The sequence below is a fragment of the Plasmodium brasilianum genome, chromosome 11 (assembly GCF_023973825.1).
Source record: "Plasmodium brasilianum strain Bolivian I chromosome 11, whole genome shotgun sequence".
Classification (NCBI taxonomy): domain Eukaryota; phylum Apicomplexa; class Aconoidasida; order Haemosporida; family Plasmodiidae; genus Plasmodium; species Plasmodium brasilianum.
In genome coordinates this window covers 1066025-1093887 of record NC_090124.1, presented here as the reverse complement: position 1 = coordinate 1093887, position 27863 = coordinate 1066025, and the positions used below count along the sequence as shown (strand labels likewise).

The 27863-nt window shown below is 25.4% G+C and overlaps 6 protein-coding genes across 6 annotated transcripts in view; 3 read left to right on the top strand and 3 right to left on the bottom strand.

Moving 5' to 3' along the window:
• Positions 1 to 758: 758 nt before the first annotated feature.
• On the top strand, positions 759 to 4241 carry MKS88_003696 (transportin; the record flags this gene model as incomplete). Its single annotated transcript, XM_067216811.1, has 1 exon — positions 759 to 4241. One exon carries the CDS (start codon positions 759 to 761, stop codon positions 4239 to 4241), a length of 3483 nt encoding a protein of 1160 aa, XP_067072508.1.
• A 2855-nt stretch (positions 4242 to 7096) lies between these two features.
• On the bottom strand, positions 7097 to 10240 carry MKS88_003695 (acetyl-CoA synthetase; the record flags this gene model as incomplete). Its single annotated transcript, XM_067216810.1, has 1 exon — positions 7097 to 10240. One exon carries the CDS (start codon positions 10238 to 10240, stop codon positions 7097 to 7099), a length of 3144 nt encoding a protein of 1047 aa, XP_067072507.1.
• A 2550-nt stretch (positions 10241 to 12790) lies between these two features.
• On the top strand, positions 12791 to 14324 carry MKS88_003694 (ribonuclease P protein subunit p29; the record flags this gene model as incomplete). The annotated part of the gene is made up of 3 exons (XM_067216808.1): positions 12791 to 13204; positions 13432 to 13797; positions 14151 to 14324. The coding sequence occupies 3 exons, from the start codon at positions 12791 to 12793 to the stop codon at positions 14322 to 14324; spliced, it is 954 nt and encodes a 317-aa protein (XP_067072506.1).
• A 26-nt stretch (positions 14325 to 14350) lies between these two features.
• Positions 14351 to 15026, bottom strand: MKS88_003693 (uncharacterized protein; the record flags this gene model as incomplete). The annotated part of the gene is made up of 2 exons (XM_067216807.1): positions 14351 to 14489; positions 14950 to 15026. 2 exons carry the CDS (start codon positions 15024 to 15026, stop codon positions 14351 to 14353), a joined length of 216 nt encoding a protein of 71 aa, XP_067072505.1.
• Positions 15027 to 15667: 641 nt separating this feature from the next.
• MKS88_003692 (6-pyruvoyltetrahydropterin synthase) lies at positions 15668 to 16186 on the top strand (the record flags this gene model as incomplete). Its single annotated transcript, XM_067216806.1, has 1 exon — positions 15668 to 16186. One exon carries the CDS (start codon positions 15668 to 15670, stop codon positions 16184 to 16186), a length of 519 nt encoding a protein of 172 aa, XP_067072504.1.
• A 544-nt stretch (positions 16187 to 16730) lies between these two features.
• The window catches only part of MKS88_003691 (HECT domain-containing protein 1), a gene marked incomplete at both ends in the record, with an annotated part of 28664 nt that continues 17531 nt past the window's right edge, over positions 16731 to 27863 (bottom strand). Inside the window, one exon of the mRNA XM_067216805.1 lies at positions 16731 to 27844. Coding sequence (XP_067072503.1) covers positions 16731 to 27844 — 11114 coding nt within the window. The remainder of the gene's footprint in view (positions 27845 to 27863) is intronic.

The following is a 27863-nucleotide window of genomic DNA, read 5'->3' as shown; positions in this document are numbered from 1 at the left end:
TATATATATATATTATATATATATATATACATTGATATACGTTTTTGCCTTTATATATTATACATATTTATTTGTATATATTTATATGTATATATATATAATTTTATAGAATTTATATGTGTTAATTATATATAATGTTCATTTTTATGTAAAATTTATCTGTATGTGAATGTATATATTAATTTATGAAAAGATAAAAATATAGGAATACATGCTTATATATAAATAAATGTATATATCCAAAAACGTGTACTTTTCTTATATATTTTTCAGATGTAATTTTTAAATTTGTGTTTATATTTAACCATATTTGCTCAAAAACATAAAAAAGTTAAAAAAAATTGCCTTTGCATATATTTATACATGTATATATAATATATGTATATATATATATATATACGTACATATATGTGACCAAATTTCATGTTTTAAATATATTATGTATATATATGTACTATTATAATTAGATTTTTAATTTAATTAAAACACCTCTTGCTCATCTATGGTTTATTCGTGTATGCTTGTTTTTTCAGAATATTGTGAAAATTTACCATAATTTTACAATTTCACCTAATCATAATTTATATATTTGTTATATATTATTTTTGTTACTCTTATTATTGAAAGGTGAAAGCTCAAGTTTATATGTAACTGTAACTGTAACTTTAAGTATATATATATATATACGTATATGTATATATATATTATGTATACACATATATTTATACATATATCTATGTACATGTGAATGCAAGAAAATGCATAACAGCTGTTATGAAAATAGTAACTCGTACATGGAATGGAAGCCGAATGAGAAAATATACAAAACAATTAATGAGGCATTAACATCCTCATGTAACAGTTCAAATAACAACGTTCAGATTGAAGTAACCAAAGTTTTAAAAGATTTAAATGAAAATGTATCAGATGCTGCGTTATATTTATTACATATATTTATGAACAAACAAGAAAAAAATGATGTTAGGCAAGTAGGAGGGTTATTATTAAAAAATTATATAAATTCGAAAAATAAATTTTTAACAATTGATATTTTAAAAATAATAAAGAATGAAATTTTCAAATTAGTTGAAGATGAGGTAAAAGAAATAAGAAACACATCTGGATCTGTTATAACAACAATTCTGACCAAGTATGAAGGAATAGATAAGTGGCCCGAAGCGTTATATAATTTATTACTGTTAATAGAACGTGGAAATAATGATGTAGTTGATGGAGCATTTCGTGCAATTATAATTATAATAGAAGATGAATTAATGAATAGAAAAAGTGCTGATTCTCTTTTTTTTCAATTTTGCAAAACACAATTATTACAGAAATTATTTTCATTTTGCACACCACAAGAAAAAAGTATAAAAAAAAAATATGCTGCTGAGTGTCTTGATTTATTTATAACATCATCATGTTTTACTACAAATGGTGTTTTTAATGAATATTTTCCTCAATTATGGGAATGCTTAGGATATCTAGCTTCAGAAGAAGATACGCAAATATTAAAAATTGTAGTTACTTGTATGACCATTATTACAGACTCTAGGTATGCATCTATATTTACTAACTTAGACGCGATTATTCAATTTATGGTTAATGCAACCAATTCATCAGATAGAAAAGTTCAACTAGAAGCATTAGAGTTTTGGCCCGTATTTATAAAAGATAGGAGCTATATTGCCTATTCAAATTATAATAATAATCATAATAATCATAATAATCATAATAATCATAATAATAGTAATAATAATAATAATAGTAATAATAATAATAATAATAATAACAATAACAGTAATAATAATAATAACATTAATAATAATAATAATAATAGTAGTAGTATGAACACTAATATGAATAACACTAATAAATCAATCGATTTTTTGAGCAAGTCAGATAGTTTTATTGATGAAAATGTGTATAAAAATATTAACGAGTTAAGAAATGAAGCTTTGAAAATATTAAAGAGCTATTTACCCTATTTATGTAAAATACTCGTTGATAATACGGTTTATACCAAATGGGATTATTTAACTATGGACGAATCACATTTTCAAAATGACAATGCAAATATACCTGATTTAATACAAGACATTTCCCCGGAATTATATAATAATAATAATAGTAATAAAAATGATGACATTGGTCAGGATGAATTGAAGATAAATAAAATGAACAATAATAGCAGTGTTAATAACAGCAATAGCAGCAATGTGAATAGCAACAATATGGACAACATTACGGATATGGGATTTGATAATAAGAATAGTAACACGTATGATGATTTTAGCGATGATGAAAAAAATGATGATTTGACTTCTAGAACATGGGGAAATGATTGGACTGTTCGGAAAGGAGCTGCATTATGTCTTGACTACTTATCCAATGTATATAATGATGAGATACTAGAATTTATTTTACCACATATTGAAGAAAAATTAATGAGTGATAAATGGAACATCAGGGAAAGTGCGGTGCTAACCCTAGGTGCTATTGCAAAAGGTTGTATGTATAGCTTATCTCCATTTATACCTAAAGTGTTGGAATATTTAATCAAATTACTAAATGATGAGAAGCCATTAGCAAGAAGTATATCCTGTTGGTGTGTTACAAGATTTTCGTCTTGGATATGTCACCCGGATAATTGTGATAAATGGTTTGAACCAGTTTTGTTAAATTTATTAAAAAGAATTTTAGATAGTAATAAACGAGTACAAGAAGCAGCTTGTTCCTCTTTTGCTAATCTTGAGGAAGATGCTTTAGAATTACTTAATAATTATTTGCATGAAATTGTTCACACGATTCAACAAGCGTTTCAGATATATCAAGCGAAAAATTATTTTATTTTATTTGATGTAGTCGGAACGTTAATTGATAGTGTCAATATTGTAAAAGAGAACAATGAGTTAGCTCATCAAATTGTTAATTCGATTTTATTAAAATGGGATAACATTCGTATCAGTAGCCCATATATTATAGCTTTAATGGAATGTATGTCATGTATTACTAGTGCATATGGAAAGGAATTTTTAAAATATGCAAAAAGTGTTATAAGAACATGTATTAAATTTTTGGTTTTATTATACATAGATTTAGAGGAAGAAATAAAATATTATTATACGAAAAAATCAGGTAGTACCAATTCGTTTATGTTGAATAGAAATAATATTTCGGACACAGCTAGTGAATTATTAACATATTATAAAATATCAAATGAAGATTATTTTACTAGTTTAAAAGATATAGATTCTATATCTCCGTCTAAGAAAAAGGATTTAATAGAATGTAGTTTTGATTTATTATCAAGAATTTTAAGTGTTATAAATTCTAATATTTTAAACATTTTAAGTGAAGATGAATATAATTTTATACCATTAGTTCATAGATATTGTTTAAAATTAGAAAATATAAAATTTGATTCTCTAAATAATAAGATGATAATTAATCATGGTTATAATAAAATGTTAAATTTAAATAATAGTAACAATAACAACAATAATACTTCATCATCAATCACCAATGGAATAATAGTAAGTAAAGAAAATGAATATACAGAATTAGCAAAACTTTTCCTAAATTTTGGAATTTTACAATCAAATTTTGCATTAATAGGAGATATTTCAAGATTTTGTACCCAGTATTTAATACCTTATTTAAACGACATCATACCATATCTTATTGCACATATTACTCATCCTTCGACCCCCGTTTCTAATAACGCTAGTTGGGCCATAGGAGAAATTAGTATACACATTAATCCTCAATACATGGAAATGTATGTAGATGAAATAATAAAACAACTTATTTATATTTGTCAGAATTCCAAATATCATGGATGCTTGTTACAAAATATATGTATATCCCTAGGTAGGTTATCAGCTACGTATCCTAAAAAAATTATTTTTTATTTCCCTCAATTTTTAAAAACATGGTTAAAAATTATGTCACATGGTACACAAGAAAATGAAAAAATTAGCTCTCTGAAGGCAATTTTAGAAACCTTATATTTAAATCTAGATATTGCTGCAGAAAATTTGAAAGATATTGTTTATATAATATTGAAGTATAAATATGTATCTCAAAATATTAATATTTTTTTTCACCAATTTCTATCAAACATGAAGCAAAAATACCCCAATCACTGGAAAGAAATCTATAACCCAACGAATGACTCTCTTTCGTCCCCCATACCAAACGACATGCTGAACGACTTAAACACGAGGTTTAATTTATGATGTAGAGTTATGTGCCTTTGTGAGTGTACACATGCATACATACATATATACACGTATATATATATATATAATATATATATATATATATATAAAGTTATTTATATATGAAGATACTTATAGGCTGTTCGAAAAATTGACACAGCACCAAATAACAGAAATAATTATAAGCTCAAACATATCTTCCATTTTTATGTGCATATATATGTATATATATGCATACTTGTGGTACAAAATTAACGAAATATCAGATATGGTTAAAAAAATTAAAAATTAAGAGAAAATTTATGTAGTTAATTTATATTTGTAATTATGGACGTTCCTTTTAATAATCAAATGCTGCTTATTTTATATTAGTACATACATATATCTGCCCATTTTCCATACATATATCAACATATTCAAATATATATATATATATATTTACACCACTGTACTATGTGTGTCTGTATATCCATACATATATATTTGTGCTTGTGGAAATATTTATGTTCTTATATATATGTATTCCTATACGTACATATGTGTCACCCTACTTATATATATGTCCTTATACATACATATATTCCCAAATACATAAATATCTGTTTCATTGTACATTTACATGTATGCTCCATTTATAAAACAGTTTTGTAAAAAATATATATTCCATTTATATCAAAATTGTATATATATGTACGTGAAAATATACAAATATTGTATGTACGAAAAAATGTAAAAGCAAATAATAAATTTTAAAGAAATAGAATATATAAAGTGTATAATTTGAAAATATATAAGCAGTATAAAGAAAAAAAATAAGCATTTTTTAAATAGAATAATAAATTTTAATTAAAAATTTTTTTTTTTTTTTTTTTTTTTAATGTTGTAGTATTCATTTTGAACATACGATAATAGTTAATATTAGAAGCAAATATAATAGGTGGAAATATTAATCTTACAAGAAAAATTTTTCTTTTTTTTTTGCCATCATTAATACGAGATATTTCCTGTCCTTTGTTCAGCATTTCTCAAATTGCATTTCTTTTCTTTTTTTTTAAAAACATAAAAAAGAAGGGAAAAAAGGGATAAATATTCATATGTACATACGTAAATATATATGTATATTATGTATATAGGGAAGCTATAATTATGTTAAAAGAAAAATATGCTTTCCTCAAAAAGACAATTTTTTTTTAAGATGAAATGGCGTTCCCATTTTCTCTATTTCTATGTTTTGCTTTGTTTTGATTTGTTTATCTTGTATTGTGTAGTAGCAATTTTAATAAGAATAAAACACTGAATAATATATGTTTTTGAACATGCGTATGTATTTATATATACCGCATAAATAATTCGCATTTTTGCCAATTGACTGAAGCACCTGATAATAAATCTGGATACTTTTTTTTATTTTGTCCACATTACCATAGATATTTTATATTACTCTAAATTTTTTTGCTATACAGCATACTACTAATTATTTTGCTATACAATATACTACTTTAATTGTATAGCTACTTCTTACTAACAAGTGTCTATAACATAATACATCCTCAATAAAAGTGCATAACCTTTAAAATTTTGGTTTGTACAAATATATGTACACGATTGTGTATTAAGTATTATCACGTTTTTTAAAAAAAAGTTATTTAACAATGACTGAACATTTCATAAATTATACTATAATTAGCATACACAAGTATACAATGAAAAAAAGGAATGGACATAACAAAAGGAATGAAAATAAAAGTTTTCCGCAGAATCAGTCTATACAATTTGCCTTTATAAATACCACAAATCTAAGGGGTGCATAAAAATATATAATATAAAAATTTTATATATACTACCCTAATTTTTCCCCAATTTACACTTACTCCCAAAATTTACATATATATAGCTTTATGCACGTGTATATATACATAATATATGTAAACAAATTATTATTAATCCTAATGTATATAACGCAACTAAAAATATATGCTTATAACAGCATCTTTTTGACATGAAGCTCAAATGATAACTAAAATAGCACAATATTAACAAATACGTAAGAAGAATAAATGAAAAATGTAAAACATAATATATAATACCTAAATGTAAAACGTAAAATGTAAAATGTAGAACATAAAATGTAGAACGTAATATGTAAAAAGTATAATAAAATTCACTAAAATAACAAAGGCATAATTATCTGTATATATATATATATACACACAAAAATGCATAAAAAATAATCAGATTATGCACACAATACTTAAAAACTAAATGATAAAATAACTGTATATATTACATAATATATTTATGCCCAACTGTTTTGTTATGTTGTGAACAAATGTACATTGTCTCTTAGCATAAAGACAAATTATTAAATATGTGTAACTATATATTATTCTCACTGATATAAATATACGTATATTTATGAATACATATATACGTACACACAGAAGACACACATGTGTGGATGCTTACATAGATGCATAAACAAAATGAAGTAATAACACTTAGAGGCAAACGTCCCAAAGGTTATACACCCTCAGAGTTTTTGCTAAATTGACTGATATGTTCTCATTATATCAGCACGCGTTAAAATGTGCACATAACAATGTGGAACAGGTAAAAAATTTTGCAGCTCTTTAAAATTGCTTATATAAAAAAAAATAAATAAACAATAAAATAAAGTAATAAAATAAAGTAATACAATAAGGTGATAAAATAATGTAATAAAATAAAATAAAGTAATACAGTAAAGTAATAGAATAAAATAAGTGATGAATTAATATAATAAAATGAATAAAGGATGGCAAAGCCGAGAACGAAATACGTAGAGAAAGAGCGAAAGCAATGAAGCAAATATAGTTTTGCATATGCTGATAGCTTTACGATCCCGTTTGACCCTTTTCTTTGCATTCCTTAAATTTATGGCTAATAATATCAATAATTTCATAATTTGAAACAGTTGTAATATCACCAAAATCCTTTAATCCGTTAGCTATAGCTCTTAGTATTCTCCTAACAATTTTTCCACTTCTTGTTTTAGGTAAGTCAGGGACAATACAAATAATATCTGGAGTAGCAATAGGTCCTATAACTTGTCTAACATACAATTTTAATTCATCTATTATTTTATCATCTGTATAATTTTTTTTTAATTCTTCCATGTCTTTTATATTAGCAGTAGTGGATGTCAAAAGAACATTATTTTTAGTATCAACATTTTGTTCCATATAATTTCTTAACTCCCCTTTTTTTTTAACAACAAAACATAAAATACCTTCCCCCTTAACATTATGATGAAAAGAAACAACAGCTGCCTCGGCAATACAGAAGTGTTGAACTAATGCATGTTCAATTTCTGCCGCTCCTAACCTATGACCTGATACATTTAACGTATCATCAATTCTACCTGATATCCAATAATACCCATCTTCATCTCTATACGCACCATCCCCGGTGAAATAGTAATTAGGACACATGGAAAAATAAGTTTTAATTAATCTATTATGATTTCCAAATACTGTTCTTAACATACCAGGCCATGGACTCTTAATACATAATAAACCACAAACATTCGTACCTTTTACTGGTTCTAACGTGTTTGAATCTAGAATTTCTAATTCAACACCAAAAAATGGTAGCGTCGCACACCCTGGTTTCATTTTAAATAAGTTCGGTATCGGTGCAATTACAATACCACCTGTCTCTGTTTGCCAATAGGTATCAACAATAACACACTTTTTTTTACCAATTACATTATAATACCATCTCCATGTTTCTGGATTAATAGGTTCACCTACACTACCTAATATTCGACAGGAGGATAAATCATATTTTTCAACAAAATGGTCCCCATGTTTCATCAAAGCTCGAAGTGCTGTTGGGGCTGTATAAAACTGTGTTACTTTATGTGTTTGTATTAAATTCCAATATCTACCACAATCAGGGTAAGTTGGTATAGATGAAAATAAGACAGTAGTTATTCCGTTTAATAAAGGTCCATATAAAACATAACTATGACCTGTTACCCATCCTATGTCTGCAACACACCCAAATATATCATCATCCTTAACATCAAAAATATATTTACATGTTGTATATGCATATATTAAATAACCAGCTGTAGTGTGTGCTACACCTTTTGGTTTCCCTGTAGAACCTGAAGTATATAATAAACATAAAAAATCTTCACTATCTACATATTCTATGGGACAATATGATCTCATATTTTTCATTAATGATGAACCATCTATATCACGACCTTCTTTTAGTGTACATATATTTTCATCGAAATTACTCCTTCTATTTTCGTTTCCATTATATGCCTCTTTTTCATTTTTGGTATTTTTCGATATACCCAACAAATTGTTCTTCAATTCGATATTGTTCTTACAATAACGTGATTCTTTTCCATTCATGGTTGGATAACCCCTCCTATTTGCTTCATCGTTTTCATAAATTGTATTGTGATCATCATTGTCCACTTTGTTACATTGTATTTTTTCTACACTTGAAAATTTCTTATTTAAATTGTTATTTTTAAAAATCTTTTTATGTAATGTGTGTACTACCTTTTTTGGGGTATTATTATTATTACCACTTATATAATTACTACTTGTAATATTATTACTACTTATATTGTTGCTACTTATATTGTTGCTACTTATATTGTTGCTACTTATATTGTTGCTACTTATATTATTACTACTACTACTAATATTATTACTACTAATATTATTATTACTATTACTATTATAATTAATATTATTTGTGTTGTCGTTACAGTTATAATTGCAATTAAGACTGATATTGTTATCAATGGGATTATTACTGCAACTCTTATCCTTGTCACTTTCGCTAATACTGATATTTATATTATTGTCGCCGTTACAATTTGCATTGTGATCACTTTTATCCATTGCATAAACATATGCTGAACTCTCGTCCTTTATGCAATTTTGTGTATTATCATTTAGGGTATAACTACTTACATTGTTGGTTTTTAAGTTAATTTTACTATTTGAACTATCATTGGTATTTTTGCATATATTGCCATATATGTTTTCATTGTGAGTTGGAGCACTTATCTCAGCACCCTTTCTTTTAGTACAATTTTTGTCAATACAGCTGTTGTCATAATCATCTCTGTTCTCATTATTTTTATCAATTAATATAGTTGATGGAGAATCAATACTATTTGAATGATAAAAATGATTTTGCATTGACGTTTTATTATATATACTAATATCATTAATATTTGTTTTATTTTTGAAAACAATACAAGTTTTTATAGTACCACACATATCCATAGCTCCATCAGCAATTTGTTTTAATTTGGTTAATTTACCCCCTCTAATGCCAAAATCACATGTAATTAGAATAGTAGATCTTGAATCTAAAATTCTATCACATAAGCTACCAGAAAAATACCCTGCAAATACAACATTGTGTATAGCACCTATTCTAGCACATGCTAACATGGAATACACTAATTCTGGAATCATAGGTAAATAAATAGTTACAGTATCTTGTTTTTTAACACCATACATTTTTAGTAAATTAGCCACTTTACATGTTTTTTCTAATAATTTTTGATAACTAATTTTTTTATAATCATTTGGAGTATCCTTTTCCCATATTATAGCAGTTTTATTAGGATGTTTTTCTACCCATCTGTCAACACAATTTTCACATGCATTAATTTTTCCATTAATAAACCAACTAACATTACCCTTTTTAAAATTGCCAATATATACTTTAGTGAACACCTTAGACCATCTTAAACTACTTTTAGCAATGTTCCCCCAAAACATTTCCGGATTATTAATACTTTCTTCATACATTTCTTTATATATTTTTACATTTTTTAACTGATTATTTGTACTCGTCTCATTATCATCTTCTCCATAAAATTCATTAACTGGGTAACAGTGTTTATTAAGAAAAATACTTTGATCAATATCAATAACATTAAGTTGTCCTGAGTCAATCTTAGATAGGATTCCACAGCTTTCTGTGTTATTCATTATGTATGACAAAAATTGCTTTTTACAAGCTCTATTTTCTTTTTCTTTTCTTTCTTTTTTTATCTTACTCCCCTCTTTTTTTATGGGCTTTTCTTAAGCCTTATTTCCCTTTTTATAATTCTATTTTGTTAAAAAGTCTCTACAATTTAAATTCTTAAGGCTTGTAATAAATTTATGTATAATGATACATGTACATACGTAAATATATATTATATATACGCATGAACATGTATATGAATATATATATATTATATATATGTACGCTTGCATGTACTATTCAGAATCTCTATTTATTTACTTCCATATATATATATAAATTTAAAGAAAAAATAATTATAAATAAAATATAACATATAACATATAAACTGCTAAATTTAAAAAATAAAAATAATATAATTAAAAAAGTAAAATACATGAATGTGGAACATTATATACTCATATATATATTATATATATATATATGAATGAATATTTATGTATGAACGTATATATATATTTATTTATAGGTATGCATACATAATTACGTATAAATTGACTACTAAATCGCATATTGCGTATAATCCCATAGCGCATTAAGATAAATTAAAAGACCTCACAGCAATTGTATGCAGCAATGGTAAGCCGTTACAGGCAGAATGAAAAGCACAAAATAATATATATTATATAAGGTACTACATATATAACATTATATGTATATGTTTACAAGTATTTATTTGTACATGTATTTTATATATATACCTATTTAAGTATGTAATTATATGCCAAGAGCACAAATGAACATTTATATGATTTTTTGTTACTCTTATACTAAGCACTATTAAAACAGCTTTTTATACTTCATTTTATCTTCGTATATGAGATATTAATAGCATATATGTTTATATTTGAACAGTCGTAGTTTATTAATAATACCAATATTTCGCTTTAATGAATCAATGAATACAACTTAATCATTCACTAAATAATATGTATACTTGGTCCATTTGTGTTTTATTTCCTTTCATTTCCTTTTTTTTTTTTCTTTTTTTTTTTTTTTTTTTTTTTTTTTTTTTTTTTTTTTTTTTTTTTTTTTTTTTTTTTTTTTTTTTTTTTTTTTTTTTTGTTATTATATTATGGTTATATGGGAAATAAAACTTTTATACCCATCCGTTTGAAAATATAAAATAAAATAAATAAGAGAGATAATACAAATAAAACGAATAATACAAATAGAACGAATAAATCAAATAAAACAAATAAAATGAATAAAACGAATGAATCAAATAAAACAAATAAAATGAATAAAACGAATAAAACAAATAAAACGAATAAAACAAATAAAACAAATAAAACGAATAAAACAAATAAAACGAATAAAACAAATAGAAGAAATCAAATTAAATAGTACATTTTTATGTATAATAAAAAGCTTTTACATATTAGATTTAAAGTACATTACGTTATATAAGTAGTTACGTTTCAATGGTATCACATTAGTATATTGTAATAGTTTTCAATGATATATATGTATATATATTCATACATACACCCATATACATTTGTACATATAGGTACTTGTTGATACAAATGTATTAGTGTATTATGATGATGATAAACCGTGTGTGTATACATTCATATATATATATAAAACAAAAATTAACAATAGATTCTTTAGCCATTTTGACTGTATTTTACCATATTTGTTATATGGACATTATATGTAGGATTTTTCATATAATGTAAAGGAAAACCGTTAGTATTAAAATATAGATTTAGCACATAGTAGTATTTGATATAAATAGTTGAGAGTTTCTGAAATGCGTTTTTTAGGCAAAAGTGCCGATCGAAAACTATGCCTTCTTTTTGTAAGTACATGTAAATGTATAGGTAAAATACATTTATGGATAGTTGCTCCTCTTGTGTAGTTCTTGCCAAATGGGTCAAAATAACATCGTTAGGATTTTGCTGTATATTTTTATTTATCATTTTTTTTCTTTTTTTATTATTTAAACATCTTTTAGCTGTTTCTTTAGTAATATAATTTTGTCTCATCGCATCTGAAAGAAATATATATTACTAAAAACACGTTATTGTTTGATATATGCCATTCGTTTTTTTAATTACATGAATACTAACACTCATGTTATGAAGTAGAATTTTGAAAATTTATAATTAAAAAATTAAACTATGAATTAATTAAATTATAATACTATCCAACATTTACACCAACTTCTGACTATAATAATAGAACGTAATAGGAATATTGAAAACTTAACTAAAGTGAATATAATATATAAAAGGTAATAAAAGGAGTAAGACATTAATATTATATTAACACATTTTTAGTTTCATAGATTCCGAAAAAGGGGATGTTTGAAATAAAGCAAACATATATGAATAAATACATATGCATATATACATATATATATAAACATAGAAATATACGCATAGACGTACACATATATATAACATATTTTTGTGGATATTAGTTAAAGTATTTGGGAGGTACCAATTTTTTCTAACACATATTTTCGCCTATTAATACAATAATGAAATACTTAGAAGCCAAAAATGGGAGAAAACACATCAACTGAAATTAATAAAAAACGAAAAACAGATGACAATAAACATATAAATTATTATTCACAAGGCAAGAATTTGCACAGAAAAAATGAAAAAAGTTCAAATAATATATATTATAAGAAGTCCAATAAACAAGATGACAAATGTAGTAAAAATCTTAAGTTAAGCTTATATGGTAAGAACATATCACCATCTTTCTCATTAAATAAAAATTCGAATGCAAACGTTACGGAATCAAAGAGTAATATTAATATATACGTCCCTAACAATATCAATTCCAATAATGTAAATCAAAACTGCAGAAACTGTAGTAGGGGTAAAGAAAATAAGTTTACCAATCATCCTTTTCTTAGCAAAAAGCCGAGAGATTACTCCTCTTCGGTTGATAGTGAATTGGACAAGGTAATAAACAAATTGACTGATACAACTATGGTCGTGTGGTCGTATTGTCGTATTGTCGTATTTGTAAATATATATATATATATATATATAGGTGCACATATGTACGTATGTATGTATGTTCACGCGTAACATAAAGCTGTCTTTAATATACGTACCTGTATTCTGCATATCATAACACCGCACGTTTTAGCCCATTCTCATAACAAAACCTCTTCTTTTCATTTAAGACCCTCGATTTGGAAATGCCTTCAAAAATCTTTATTAGTAAAAGTTTAAAAAATGATAGTTCATATAATATGGATAAGAAGAAAACAACACAGCAGCCAAAAATAGAAAAAGTAGGTTTATCATCTAACGAATATTCTAGTTACAACGTGCCTGCAGAAAACAATACATCATATGAACATGCAAGAAAATTAAACGAATTATGGAATATTTATGTAAATGAATTACTCGAATTAACAAACAGCAAAGAGTTAAGTTTAGACACAATTAATGATATGGAGTTGAATGGCGCTTGTGTTGAAATTCATAAATCGCGGTGTTCAACATACATCGGAATAAAAGGAATAATAGTCTTGGAAACGCAAAACGTAATTACATATATATATATATATATATAACCATAAAAATAAAAAATAAAATATTAAAATAAAATATTAAAATAAAATAAAAAATATATTATATTATATTATATAATTTATTATAATAATAAATTAAAAATATAATGAAATAATAAAATAAACATCCTTGATTTTTTAATAAAACTGCGCTATCTTATATTACACAGTAGTATGCATCATTGTGCTTACAAATGCGTAGATACCAATGAATTGTGCATTGGTGGCTAGATAAACATATATTTGCATAATATATATAGCTATGTAAACATACACACGTATATATATACATACATGTATAAGTACAAACCCCTTCCCCCTTTCAGTCATTTAAAATAATAACGCCAAAGAACAGAGTACTAATATTACTGAAAAATAAATCAGTGTTTATAATAAACATAAAGGAGAAGCAGTATTACTTACATGGAGTACAACTGCTGCGTGACCCAGCTTTAAAATCATCCAAGAAGTACAAAATACTACAGAATAGAGCTATTTAATAGGAGCATTTTTAGTTTTGTGAAATTCAAACATTACCTTGTTGATTATTATCATTATTATTATTGTCATTATTATTATTATCATTGATATTATTATCATTAATATTATTATCATTGATATTATTATCATTATTATTATTATCATTATTATATTTATTATTATTACTATTATGATTTTTTATTTTTTTTTAATTGTAATTTAAGTGAATTACCTTTTTTAATTGAATACATGATGTGATCTTTATATAAAATTGTTTACTCCAATTCAATTTTATTTCATATTTCTGAATATCAAAAAAAGCCTTTCGCTATATTTGCTTCATGTTTTCACATTTTTCATGGCATTTTTGGTTTTAATTAACCCGTACACTATATGCATATAAGTATATGCGTATACATATACTAATTTACACCCATTTAATTATTCACCATGTTCCTATGGAATAATATATGCTTATTCATTTCCCCTTCGTTTGTTAAATATGTTAGAGAACTAAATATAAAAAAAAGCATTGTTTTTTTTTTTTTCAAATTGAAACATGATATATTCATAGTTCTCTACATACATTCGTTTACATGCTACTATTAACTGCTTGTAAAATCAGGAAATCAATTTAAATAACACATAACATTTAAATTTTTATGAATAAGCCAGTTATTTGAAACAATAGCATTATATGTCATTCTTTTTCTATCTACCATTTTTTGCTTCCCTTTGTTTATACAATTTATTATTTCTTTTTACAATATATATGTTATATATGTATATATATACATATATACATATATATATATTTTTTATTAGAAATGTCATTGAATATAGTACTTATTCTCACTATATAATGCAATATTTACTTCTTATAAAAAATCATTTTTAACTAAAAAAAAATTATTTTCTTATATAGATCAGTTTACCATTAATGATTGCATATACTATTATTAGTTTTATATGCTTATTCTTCTAATTCCAAGAGGAATAGTGTAGTAATATTTTAGTGCTTTATGTAGAGGCGTTTTTCTATAAAATAATATGTTATATTATAACCATATATAAATCTTTATCTCATATATGTAAACATTTAATATTTTTTTTTTTTTTACTAAACAATTGCCTTCACTATAGAGAAAATTATATGTAAAATGGAGTCTAACTATATATTTTTTAACTAATCTGAATATTTTAGAATTACCATTTATCTTTATTTTACCTAATTACCAATTGCTCTTTTTTTTTTTTTTTTTCCACATCTTCTGACATTCACTTTAGTAATAATTTTTTATTTCTTTCATTATTCATGCAAATTTAATTGATAAAAAGATAAACATTTAAAGTAAATATCATAATGAAGAAAGATACAGTTAATTCAGAAAATAATACAACCGAACTCATAATTGAATCACCTTCATTTTCATTCAACTGTGCACACTTTATTGCATATAAAGGGTTCAAAGAAACCTTACATGGTCATAATTATAATGTATCCTTAAAAGTAAAAGGTTATGTACAAGAAGATGGATATGTTGTAGATTTTTCTATTTTAAAAGAAAAAGTTAGAAACGTTTGTAATCAGTTAGATCATCATTTCATCGTACCTGTTTATAGTGATGTTTTAAAAATTGAAGATGAAAATAAAAATATAAAGATTACTTGTGAAGACAATTCGGTATATTCTTTCCCACAGTATGACTGCATTAAATTACCTATTATGCATTCTTCTACAGAAGAAATTGCACAGTATATTTTAAATAAAATAATAGAAGAAATAGATATATCATTTTTGATAAAAAGAAAAGTCAATTACATAGAAATAAGTGTAAGCGAAGCGCCAACTCAGAGAGCCTTAGTTCATAAAAATATATAGAATTATGGCACATTTGCATAGATACGTATATATATATGTATATATGTGTGTACGTGGGTATGTGGGGTATGTATAAGGTTTACGAACTGGAACAATCCAATTTGGAACTACATTAATTTGTTATATAACCTCTAATTTTTTTTCTAACCTTTAAAGTTTTTTCATATTGTTCTACGTTCCAAATTTTTAAATTATTTTATTTTATTTATTTATTATTATTATTTTTTTTTTCTATAAGTTTATTTAATCATCTACACCTAACTGAAATATAGATTAAATCACCAAAAATATTTTGAAAATGCTAATACAATTGTAAAATTAGTAATATTTTAGATACGTATATTTGCAGTTAGAATTACACAAAAAAAGAAAAATCATATAAAAGAAATATGAAAAAAAAAAAAAAAAAGAACAAATTGTAATAAAAGTAGTATCGTTATTTAAGTGTGTAGGTACGTAATTATGTATTTTTTTTTTTTTTTTTTTTTTTTTCCCCTTTATGTCCTACTCTACAAAACACCCAAATAAGAACAACTTGAACGAATCACTCTTCATACATTAACTGCATTTGATCATGGACAACAAAGGTGTCTAAATCAATAGCTGTGCAATTTTTAATTGCATACAGTAACCTTTCTTTTAAAATTTCTAAAGTGGAATATTGAGGTAACAATAAACGAAAGCCACAGGTAACAGCTGTAGGTAATCTCTGATCTATCTGACTAAAATTATGATTACCATTATCAACATCAATAATCATATACCAATCATTTTTTGTTGTTGGTAATCTTGAGCGACCAGAAACAAATCTAAGAAATGATTGGAGTTGTTCATTGGTAAATTCTTCTAATACTGTGAAGAGCTTATGCTTTATTTTTAAATCATTTGACCAAGTATGGGCTTTTAATACATCTAAGTTAATTTCTCTTTCACCACAAACCATATGTTCTACATTTGTAAACTCATATAATAATCTTAATCTACCTAAAGGTATTACCGAACTAAATCCTTTTAATAAATATCTTATGCCTTTTGATGATTCATTCATTTTACATCTTGTCATTAAGCGAATAAACAATTCTAAATTATCAAAGTTAATTGGTACATTAACTCCATTCCTAATCAGTTCAATAGAATTACCTCCAGAATCTTCTGTTAAGAATGTCATATCACCTAGCGACTGTTTTAATTCTACATTCCATCCGTTGGTTCTCTCATCACATAGCATTTTTAATGTTTTCAACATTTCCACAGCAACAAAATCATAATCACATAAATCTTGTAATTCTAGAGGCATACCACAAATTTTTTTCCAAATTATAGGATTAAAACATATATTTAACGCAGATGCTATACAAACACACATACCCATAACTCTACCTAAGGATTCATACATAGCTAATTCCATTGCTTTAGTAGTCTTTTCATCATATTCTACATACATATTGTTTTTGTTTGTATCATTATATTTTTTATTGTTCTTCTTCATATTATCGCATTCTTTTTTATTTTCCATTTCCTTTCGTAACAATTTATCATTCTCTTCATTTCGTCTCTTTTTTAATATTCTATCCACAAGATCTTTTCTAGTTTTCAAAGATACATTATTAATAACTTCAAAAATGTCATTTTCCTCAGTAGAATTATTTTCGCTTACATAACTTCTATAATATTTGTTACCTAAATGAAAATCCATCTTATTATCTTCTTCTATTTTTTCAAATGTAACAGATTTTTTATTATTGAATATGTAGACTTTCTCTTTGTTTTTAGGATTACAACCTCCATTCTGACTCTTCTCTCCTGAGTTAGCCTTTTCCTCTAATGATTCTTTACTCGTGTTATTACTATTATTACCGCTATTACCGTTACTACCACTGTTGCCGCTAATACCACTGTTTCCGCTAATACCACTGTCATCTTGGCTGCACTTACATTTTCCTGTCCGAGTATTACCCTTTTTGTTTTTTGTACTGATAGGTTCATCGAGGACAAAATTATTATTCCTTATCATACCACAATAATTATGATCCATATTTTCATTACTACTGTTAAAATACTTAGCACTAGTTGAATTATGAGGTCTCTCACATGGATCCTTATCTGCTGAACAATGCATATATATTTGATCCTCCTTTCTTTTTCCAAATTCCTCCGAGAAATCATTTTCTTCTTTATCCTTATACATTTGATAATTATTACTTTGTGACTTATATAATTTGCTTTTTATCTCTTTAATAGAATTATATATATTCAATATCTGCCATCTATAACTTTCCATATTATCAATAATATCTATTTCACCAACATATTCTAATTCCTTTATAGAATATGGACTAATTTGAGGGTTAATTATTACCGTATCTTGTCTTCCACCAATAGCTTGTGTGTAATTAGGACAAGGAATACACAAAGGAAATACGGGTAAACTTTTATCAGGTGAATCTGATAGCTTACCCATAACTTCCCTAGAAAGTGAAGACAGATATTCGTGAAAAGGACCACCAAAATCCGTTGCACCTTCTCCAATAAATACAACCATAAACGGTCTATCTCTTGGTTTCCCCCTAAGTTTATGAGTATCTATACTTAATAATGAAAACGTACTCTGATACCACATAGTATGAGCAATATTTTTTGCTGTTGCAGCCATACCTCTATCTATTCTTAATGTCAAGTTCGATTTTTCTGAACTTGAGGAAGTAATATTTTTTAGACATTCCTTCCATAATTTTAATGTAGTGTCATGTTTAAGAATTTTTTTAATAAATAAATAGGAGGATAATTGTATTGGTAAATCAGATGACCCCATTGCTAAAACCATTTTACTAGATGAGTACATATTTTTACAATGTTTTATACAATCTGCCACTGGATCCTCCAAGCTTTCATGTTCGCCTTCATTGCTATTATACAAATGTATATTTTCATTTGATTTTTCTAACATCTCGTAATTATCACAAAGAAATTCATTTTGTGTACTATTATTATGATTACTGCAGGTATAACTGATCACGAAAGGTTTACCACTGCCATTACCGTTTCCATTACTACCATTGTGTTCATTGCCATTACTTTCGCTATTTTTATTTCCATTACTATTACTATTGCTACTTCTATTATTATTATTACTATTTTTATTATTGCTTTTGTGTGATGCATTATGTTTAGATAATAACTCAGCTGCAACCACCAAAGAATTACTTATATTTCCACTTACAGATATATTGTCCTTTTTGTTTTTTGTACAATCAATATGATCTAAATTGTTCCACTTATTTCCTGTGTCTTCTATATTTTGGCAGATTACATTGCTTATGTTCTCCTTTAAACCTTTGAATTTCTTGAACTCGTTTGGATAGTCATATAGTTTGTCTCTACACATATTCATATAATAATTAAGACAGTTCCCATTAGTGTTTCTACCATTCGTTCTGCAGCTACTTCTACAGTTATTTCTGTCATTACTTATACCATTACATTTACAGTTATTTCTGCTATTACTTATGCCATTACTGCTACTATTGTTGATACTACTACTACAGTTATTATTCATGCTTATAGCAGAGACCTTCTTGGAATCGATGCTATCCGCTTCATTCTTAACTTTCGATAATAAATAGCTGCTACAATTGTATATATCACTTCTATGTTTTTTTTGTGTGTTCCACGGAAAGTATTTGTCATTGCTCATAAAAAAGCATAAAGGACATTCCATGGTGCGCAAACCGTGCTCTTCCAAATTAATGATAGGTTTATTGAATAATACAGCTGTAATTGGAAGGCAACATTCAAAGTAAGTATTAAATCTTTTTAATAAAGTTATGCGATCTTGTATAATTTTTAAAAAAAGGTATTTATTTTGTTCGTAAACATTATTTTTATAAAAATCTACAGTCATAACTAGCTTTTTTTTTGTAATATTTTTTAAGTATTCATCAGTTAATACAAAATATTTTTTAAAATTTGGTGGAAACATTCCATAGTTTTTAAAATTATTTTGATACACAATTCTCATTGTAAAATTATGAACTTTTTTTATTTCTTCAATAAAATCATCTAAAGACATATTTATTCTTTTCCATAATTGAGATGTTTTACTTGGTAATTTTTTTTTTATTTTCTCCATATCAAATGCATGATAAACAAATAAACTTATTTTTTCATCTGAATCCATATAACTACTTATTAAATCATATATATGAAGAATATATGTGTCTAGAGTATATGGCCATATTTTATTACATTCTGCTCTCGTCATTTCATTTTCTGAAGGCAACGATGTAAAATGCATTTCGCACATTAGACTGTAATCTTTTTCATTATTTTCATGTTCATCATAGCTATCCCTACAAAAACTTCTATCAAGAGAATATTTCCTATTCAAATTATTAGTATACAATGGAGGATCAATATCTGATTTATTAAAACAATTTTTCTTCAAATTATGTGCTTTCTCTTTGTACTTACTATATCTATTTACTTTACTGAAATAACTACCTTCATCATTATAATTTTTAACATAAATATATTTACTACTAGAATTGATTAAATTATCATGTTCTTCTTCGCCCATAAACTGATTTATATTATTCTCGTGATTCTGACTTAATAACATATTTGAACATTCAAATGGAAAATTATTATTTAATGACATATTCTCTTCATAAGTGTTTTCAAACATTATATGTGCATTTCGTGATATTCTACCATTAGGCGACTGGATTTTATTTTTACTACTTGGCGTGTAATTATTACAACTAATGTTATTATTTGTATTATTGCTATTACTGTTATTATTATTGCTATTACTGTTATTATTATTGCTATTACTGTTATTATTATTGCTATTACTATTATTATTATTGCTATTACTGTTATTATTGTTGCTATTATTATTACCAATATTGTTTTTATTATTAGCAATATTTTTATTATTACTATTATTGTTCTTATTGCTGTTACTGTTATTACTATTGATGTTGCTATTATTCTCTACCGTAACATCTACCTTTATGGATCGCATGGAGTCCTGCTTCGTTATGTCATTTTCCATTTTCCTATCTCCCTTACTACCGAATAAATTGTTACTATATCTACTCATATTGCTAATATTACTAATATTTCCAGTATTGCTAACATTTCCATTGTTGCTAATATTTTCAATATTGCTAACATGATCAATATTTCCAGCATTGCTAACATTGTTAATATTACTATTATTGTTTGTGCTATTATTTACATAACAGTTAGACATATTCGTACACAGTACTTCATCATTCTTACCATTTTCCTTATTCTCCATATTTTTTCCCTTACTATTAGATGTGTTGTGTATTGAACAATTATCAATTATAGTTCCATTTGATATATAGTTTCCATTACTAATTATATGATTTGAATCATCTCCACTACTACATATATCATTAGACATTTTGAACAAGGGTATATGCTGCTTTGAATCCCTTTTATAAGCTGATCTGTCAAATGTATGCTGCTTTCTGGATTTTTTTTCCTTTCGCTCATTTGCATCTTCCACTGAATCACAACCAGAGTAAAGTTCTTTGTTTCCTTTTCTATTCTTGTTAATAAAATATTTACTTAAAAAATGTTTATGTTTGTCCGTAATTTCATTTGTATCGGTATTGCTAATAATATTTTTATTATTTTCTAGAAAAAAATAATCTTTTAAAATATTTTTATTAGAACAAAAATCATGTAAAATAGAATCTTTATTAAAATTCTCCAAATGAATATTTTTAAATTTATCGTCAAATATATGAGAATCGTAAAGAATACTCTTTAAAATAAGAGTTTTGTCGTCTATCATGTCCATTAAGTTATTATAAAATAACATATTATTTCCATTTCGTAATACATTATCAATAACTGATGCAGATTCTAGTATATCTTCTTCGTATTTAAAAACTGTGTAGAAATCAGTATTCCATTGTATATCATAAAATTCATTCAGGATACCAATACCTTTCATTAATCTTTTTCTCCACTCTTCCCGTACACTATTACTCCATTTTATTTTAAAATTATTAAAAATGCTACTGAAACTGTCCACTTTTAAAAGGATATAACCTAAATCAATTAGACTATCACAATTTTCTAAGTGTTTTCTTAGATCAATATTTAGGAAACATTTTAATTTTTCATCCATATATAGAAAATCAAATAATTCTAAAAACTTCTGAAATCCTTTAACTACATCACCCTCATTCTTAATTTGCATTAGTACATTCTTTAATTCATCAAATTTTGGAATATTCTTAGAGTCTAAATAACCATTATTTTTAAACATATCTGAAAACACTCCTGATTTATTTATAAATTCTATTAGACTTACATACACATCTTGACAGTTGAACATATTCTTCCTTGAATTTGAAAAGACGAAGCATTTATTTTTAAAATTCCCTTTTAGAGAATTATTATCCTTATAATAAAATTCTCCCTTATTCTTATTTTCTTTTTCTAAAATGTTATTTTTGTACATTTTTTCTTCTTCATCCATACATTCTATATTAGAATCACAAAAATTGTTATCAGCATGGGGGTGAACGACAATATGACTTAGTATATCATTTTTATTCTTGTATCTTTTCCTTTGTTTTGTTAAAATATATTGAATATTATGGCTTTTATTTATTTGGTCTTTTGCATTATTTTTCAGATTTCCCTCCTCATTTTCCTCTATAATTATATAGTGAACATCTTTACTTTCATTGTCATTAATTAAATTACAATCCAATTTATTTTTATTCCTTAATTCAGAAGGGTCATACTCGTTTCCATATATATCTGTGTCACTGAGATACTCCTTTTGCAAGAACAATTTGCTATCCTTATATTTTGAATCATTCAAATATTTTATATTATTACTGTTATTATTATAAATATTAGTATTATTATGGGTACTATCATTACTATAGCTATTATTATTATTGTCATGTGCACAGTTGCGTTCTCTATATAACATATTTGTATCATCCACATAGTTCACCAATTTGTTATTTATCTCTTTAAAATAATCTGTTTTATTTTTATTTCCATACATATTTTTGTTCCTTCTGGTAAAATCATTCTTCTCAGATGAATTTATATATTCCGAGTATTTATCATTCCTTTCCTTCGAATATTCTAAAAAGGTAGAACTACTATTAAAATTGTTACATTTTGATATATTATCCGTTTCATTTTTTTTTTTTTTTCTTTCCTTTATGCTTTTCTCTGGGTTGCGTAAATTGGGTACAGGAATATTTCTGGGAGAATTATCACAACTAAAATATTCTTCATCCTTCTTTCTCACAAAGCATTCTCTATAATTATAATTATCGTAATTATAATTATATTTATAATTACTACTATTACAATTATCGCTGTTACAGTGACCACTGTTATAATGACCACTGTTATAGTTACCATTATTATACTTATCATTAATACAGTTACTTATATTATAATAATTATTATTATATGCCATTTCCGCCTCCTCGTCAAAGTTGCAGTTGCAACAGAAATCATTCTCATCATCATACCTTCTAACATTTTCCCCATGTTTGTGTGTGACCAGTTGTTCTCCTCCTACAACGAACGAATTTATTTTTACGGACGATCTATTATTCAAATTATTTGTGTTTATAGGAAATCCAACAACTATCGAACAATTCGAGAGTAAACCTGGTATAATATTTTTATTAATATAATATCTTTTCTCTTTTTTTTTATTTTTTAAGGTTAATTTAATCCATATTTTTAATATATTTTCCACTTTTTTATTTTTTATCATATTTCTTTGCACTAATTCTTCCACAGATACACCTTTTTTATTTCGGATAGTAATGTCAGCTCCTAATTTTAGTAACAGTTGAACCATTTTTAAAGTAGAATTTCCTTTTCCTTCATCATTACCATAATTCAACAACACTTTATGCAAAACTGTGTTTCCCTTGGAGTCTTTTTTATTTATTTGTACACCATATACACAGATTAATATATATACAAGTCTAATATGCCCATATTGTGCTGCTATCATTAAGGGAGTTTCTTTCTCCATTTTATGACAAGCTTTATTAGGGTTGACTTTTCCTATACTTATTATTATTCTTACACACTCCTCACATCCTATTCGACAAGCTAACATCAAAGGTGTTAAATGTTTTTCGTATATTATATTTTTCATTGATGAAATAAGTTCATAAGGGAAATCCTCTTGCTTCATTTCATAATGTTCAAATGATATTTCTCGTTTATTTTCATCTGATTTTGCTAATAAATCTGGATTACAATTTAGAATAAAAGAAACATTTTCACAATCATTTAATAATAAAGAGTTATACAGCTTAATCATATTAACATGATTTCGTATTCTCGTCACAGTTTCATTCTGGTTATCTTCCACAATGTTCTCATAATTATTGTTGTTACAAATATTACAATTTATATCATTATTAATTTTTTTTTCCTTTGTTTTTATATTGTTTGTGCCATTTATTCTCTTATTCCACTTATGTTCCTTAGATATAGAATGTGTACAACTATTATTATTATATGCTCTCGAATTATATAACGAACTAAAAGGATGATTTATATACATTTGTGAATTAGGGTAATTCTCATTATTAAAATCTTTGACATCCTTTTCTTTTTGGATTTTATATGTATCTTTTTGTACATTATTTTTATCGTTTATACCATTTCTATATGTATTTTCTCCATTTTTTATAACATTTATTTCATTAATGTTCACATTACTCATACTACTAGAATTGGAAAATTTCGATGCATTTATATCATCTTCGTTTTTCATATCTTTACTTCTATCATCTAACCAAATGTTTTTCATATTTCTATAATTATAGAAAGTATCAAATTTAAATCCAAACTCATAATTTCCATTCTTATAAAAAAACAAACTTTGATATAGTGGTTCAAATTCCATGCATAAATTGTCCTTAGATTTAAACATTGGAACTTCTATTTCACATTCTTCTATTTTTTCTGATGGTAATTCAGATATACATAGGGGAAGTTTTAACGGGCATATAAATTTTCCATTGCTTGTCCATAACCAGCGGTAAATACCCCATATAATACCAATCGAATTTTTAATTTCATTCCCATTATACCTATTATCATGTTCATTAAAACATACAGTACAGTTAAAAATAAAATGTTTTGCAGGAAATATAGAATCATAAGAATCCATACATAATTTAAATTCTTTGCATCCTATATAATATAGGCAACAATTAAGACATTCATAGGAATGCTCTTTATAATTATGATATTCCTCGGAACTATTATTAATTTCATTGATATCGTCTTTATTTGATACATGTATAATATTATTATTCCCCTTTTTCTCCTCATTAATATTATTAGTATCATGATAACTTATGAACGAATAACTATTATTCCTTGTTTGATATTCGTCACAACATATTTGATTGTCTTTTGTGTATTTTTTTTTATTACTTACATCATTTAAAATTTTCGCTTTTTCATTAAATTTATATTTAGCAATGTTATGGCTAGTGTCATTAATTTCTTGAATAGAACTATATTTTATATTGTAAGAGATGTCTTTTTTTATTCTTGGAAAATTGTTAAGCTTATATTTTATGTGTATATTACTATCATTATTTGACGTAAAGTAATCGTTGATATAATTACTGTGAATAAAATTTTTGTTCGTACATTCAGCGATAACTTCCTGGTAGTATGATGTATAATGTGCTCTATTTACATCATTTAATTCGTATAAATTTGCCTTTAAATTTACATTACTATTATTTAAATTTTTTTTGTTTTTCTCATTACTTTTATTATCATTTGGTAAAAGAAAATTATGCATAACTTCATAATTATTTTTATTGTTTGCAACTATGTCTTCATTTCTATTATTTCTATTCAAATAATTCTGTATATTCAAATCGTTTATAATTCTTTTGTTGGTATTTTCCTTTTCTACATCATTCTTTGTACTCGTTTCTAATATTTTAGCATAAGGTTTTTGTATATTTGGCATATTTTGTATGCTTATGTCTCCTTTTGTCGTCTTTTGCTCGCAGCTATTTAATGTACCCAAATCTACTTTATTTATTTCTGATTGGTTATATGAATTCACCAAACCGCAGTAATTTATAACAGATATATTTCTTCTAGTTCTAATATTTTCTAAAGATAGAAATTTCCATTTTTCCCCCTGTATATTTTTGCAATGCATCAAATGAGTAAAATTTATCGGTTCGCTTTTAATATGAATGTTGGGTGTCAGGAAAAAAATATTAGAAAAATTATCGTTACAAATAACTTCTTTGTAATTAGAGTTATAATATTGTATTAATATTTCGTTATCTGCACGTGGTATTATGGATGGTATTGTTTTTTTTTTCATATTTGTTTTTGTTGTTTGTGATACTACTGCTGTTGTAAAATCTGGTAAAAAAAAGCACATAGGTTTCCATAAACTTTTATTCCAGTTTTTTCTGATATTTATACAGTCATTTTTATACTTCATTTCATGAATATTTTCAAATTTAAAATATATTTCAGATAGAGGTGAAACGAAAGTTTTTTCATTGATATCAATAAATTTCATATGTACAGATGGGTTACATTCCCTGTTCTTATATTCATCTAATTTTCTATTTTCTATTTTAGGAAAAACTCTAATAAGTGGAACAAAATTGGTCATTTTTGCGTCAAACTCATTACGATAAATTATGGTATCATTTAAAAACCAAATTATTTGTTTCCCAATTACCTTCACAGTAATACATACCGAACTTGAAGTTTTATTTATTATTAACGGTTTTATATTTTCACCATTGTTACAAGAAAACAAACCCATTGAACTAACTGTTCCATCTGTAATATTCAGGGTAATTGAACTGTTCTCGTTTTTGTTTGCATAATTATTGTAAATCATGCTTTCACTCGAGTTAATAGGATATATATCTGACAACATCTTAGAATAGGTGTAATAATAATAATTAGTACTATTATTGCTGTTGTCATTATTACTATAATTACTATTATTATTATTTCTATAATTATTGTTATTATTGCTACTATTATATGAGTCATTCGTGCGAATTTTGTTGGACATTCCATCTTCATCTTCACAATTCTTTAGAGAATATTTTTTATAAGGTCTACAAAAATTTTTATTTTTCATAAGATATTCGACGTATTTTTTATTATGATTTTTATTTATATTATAAGGTTCCACTGTGTCGTTTTTCATAGAAAAATTATATTCATTTCTTCTTGTCCCATTGGTAAACACTTTTCTTTCTATACTTTTTGGCAAAAATGAAGAATATTTTAATATTGCATCATCCTCTCCACGCTGTTGTGAATAATTGTTATAGCTAAGTAGTACATTATCACTTAATCTGTGTAAATTTTTGAAATTATTATTTTTATTATATAATTTGCCATTTGTAAACATTTTACAACTGCTATACTTTTTAAATATGTTATTGTTCTGTTCAATGCAGTCATTCAATATTATGTCATCTTTTATATTTTCTTTCATATCATCCTTCATATGATATTCTCTCCTTATATTTAATACACCTATTTCTATATTAACGAAATTGTTGATATTTTCATATCTGCTATTCAGATTATTATCGGATACTGAAAGAGATACAGCGAA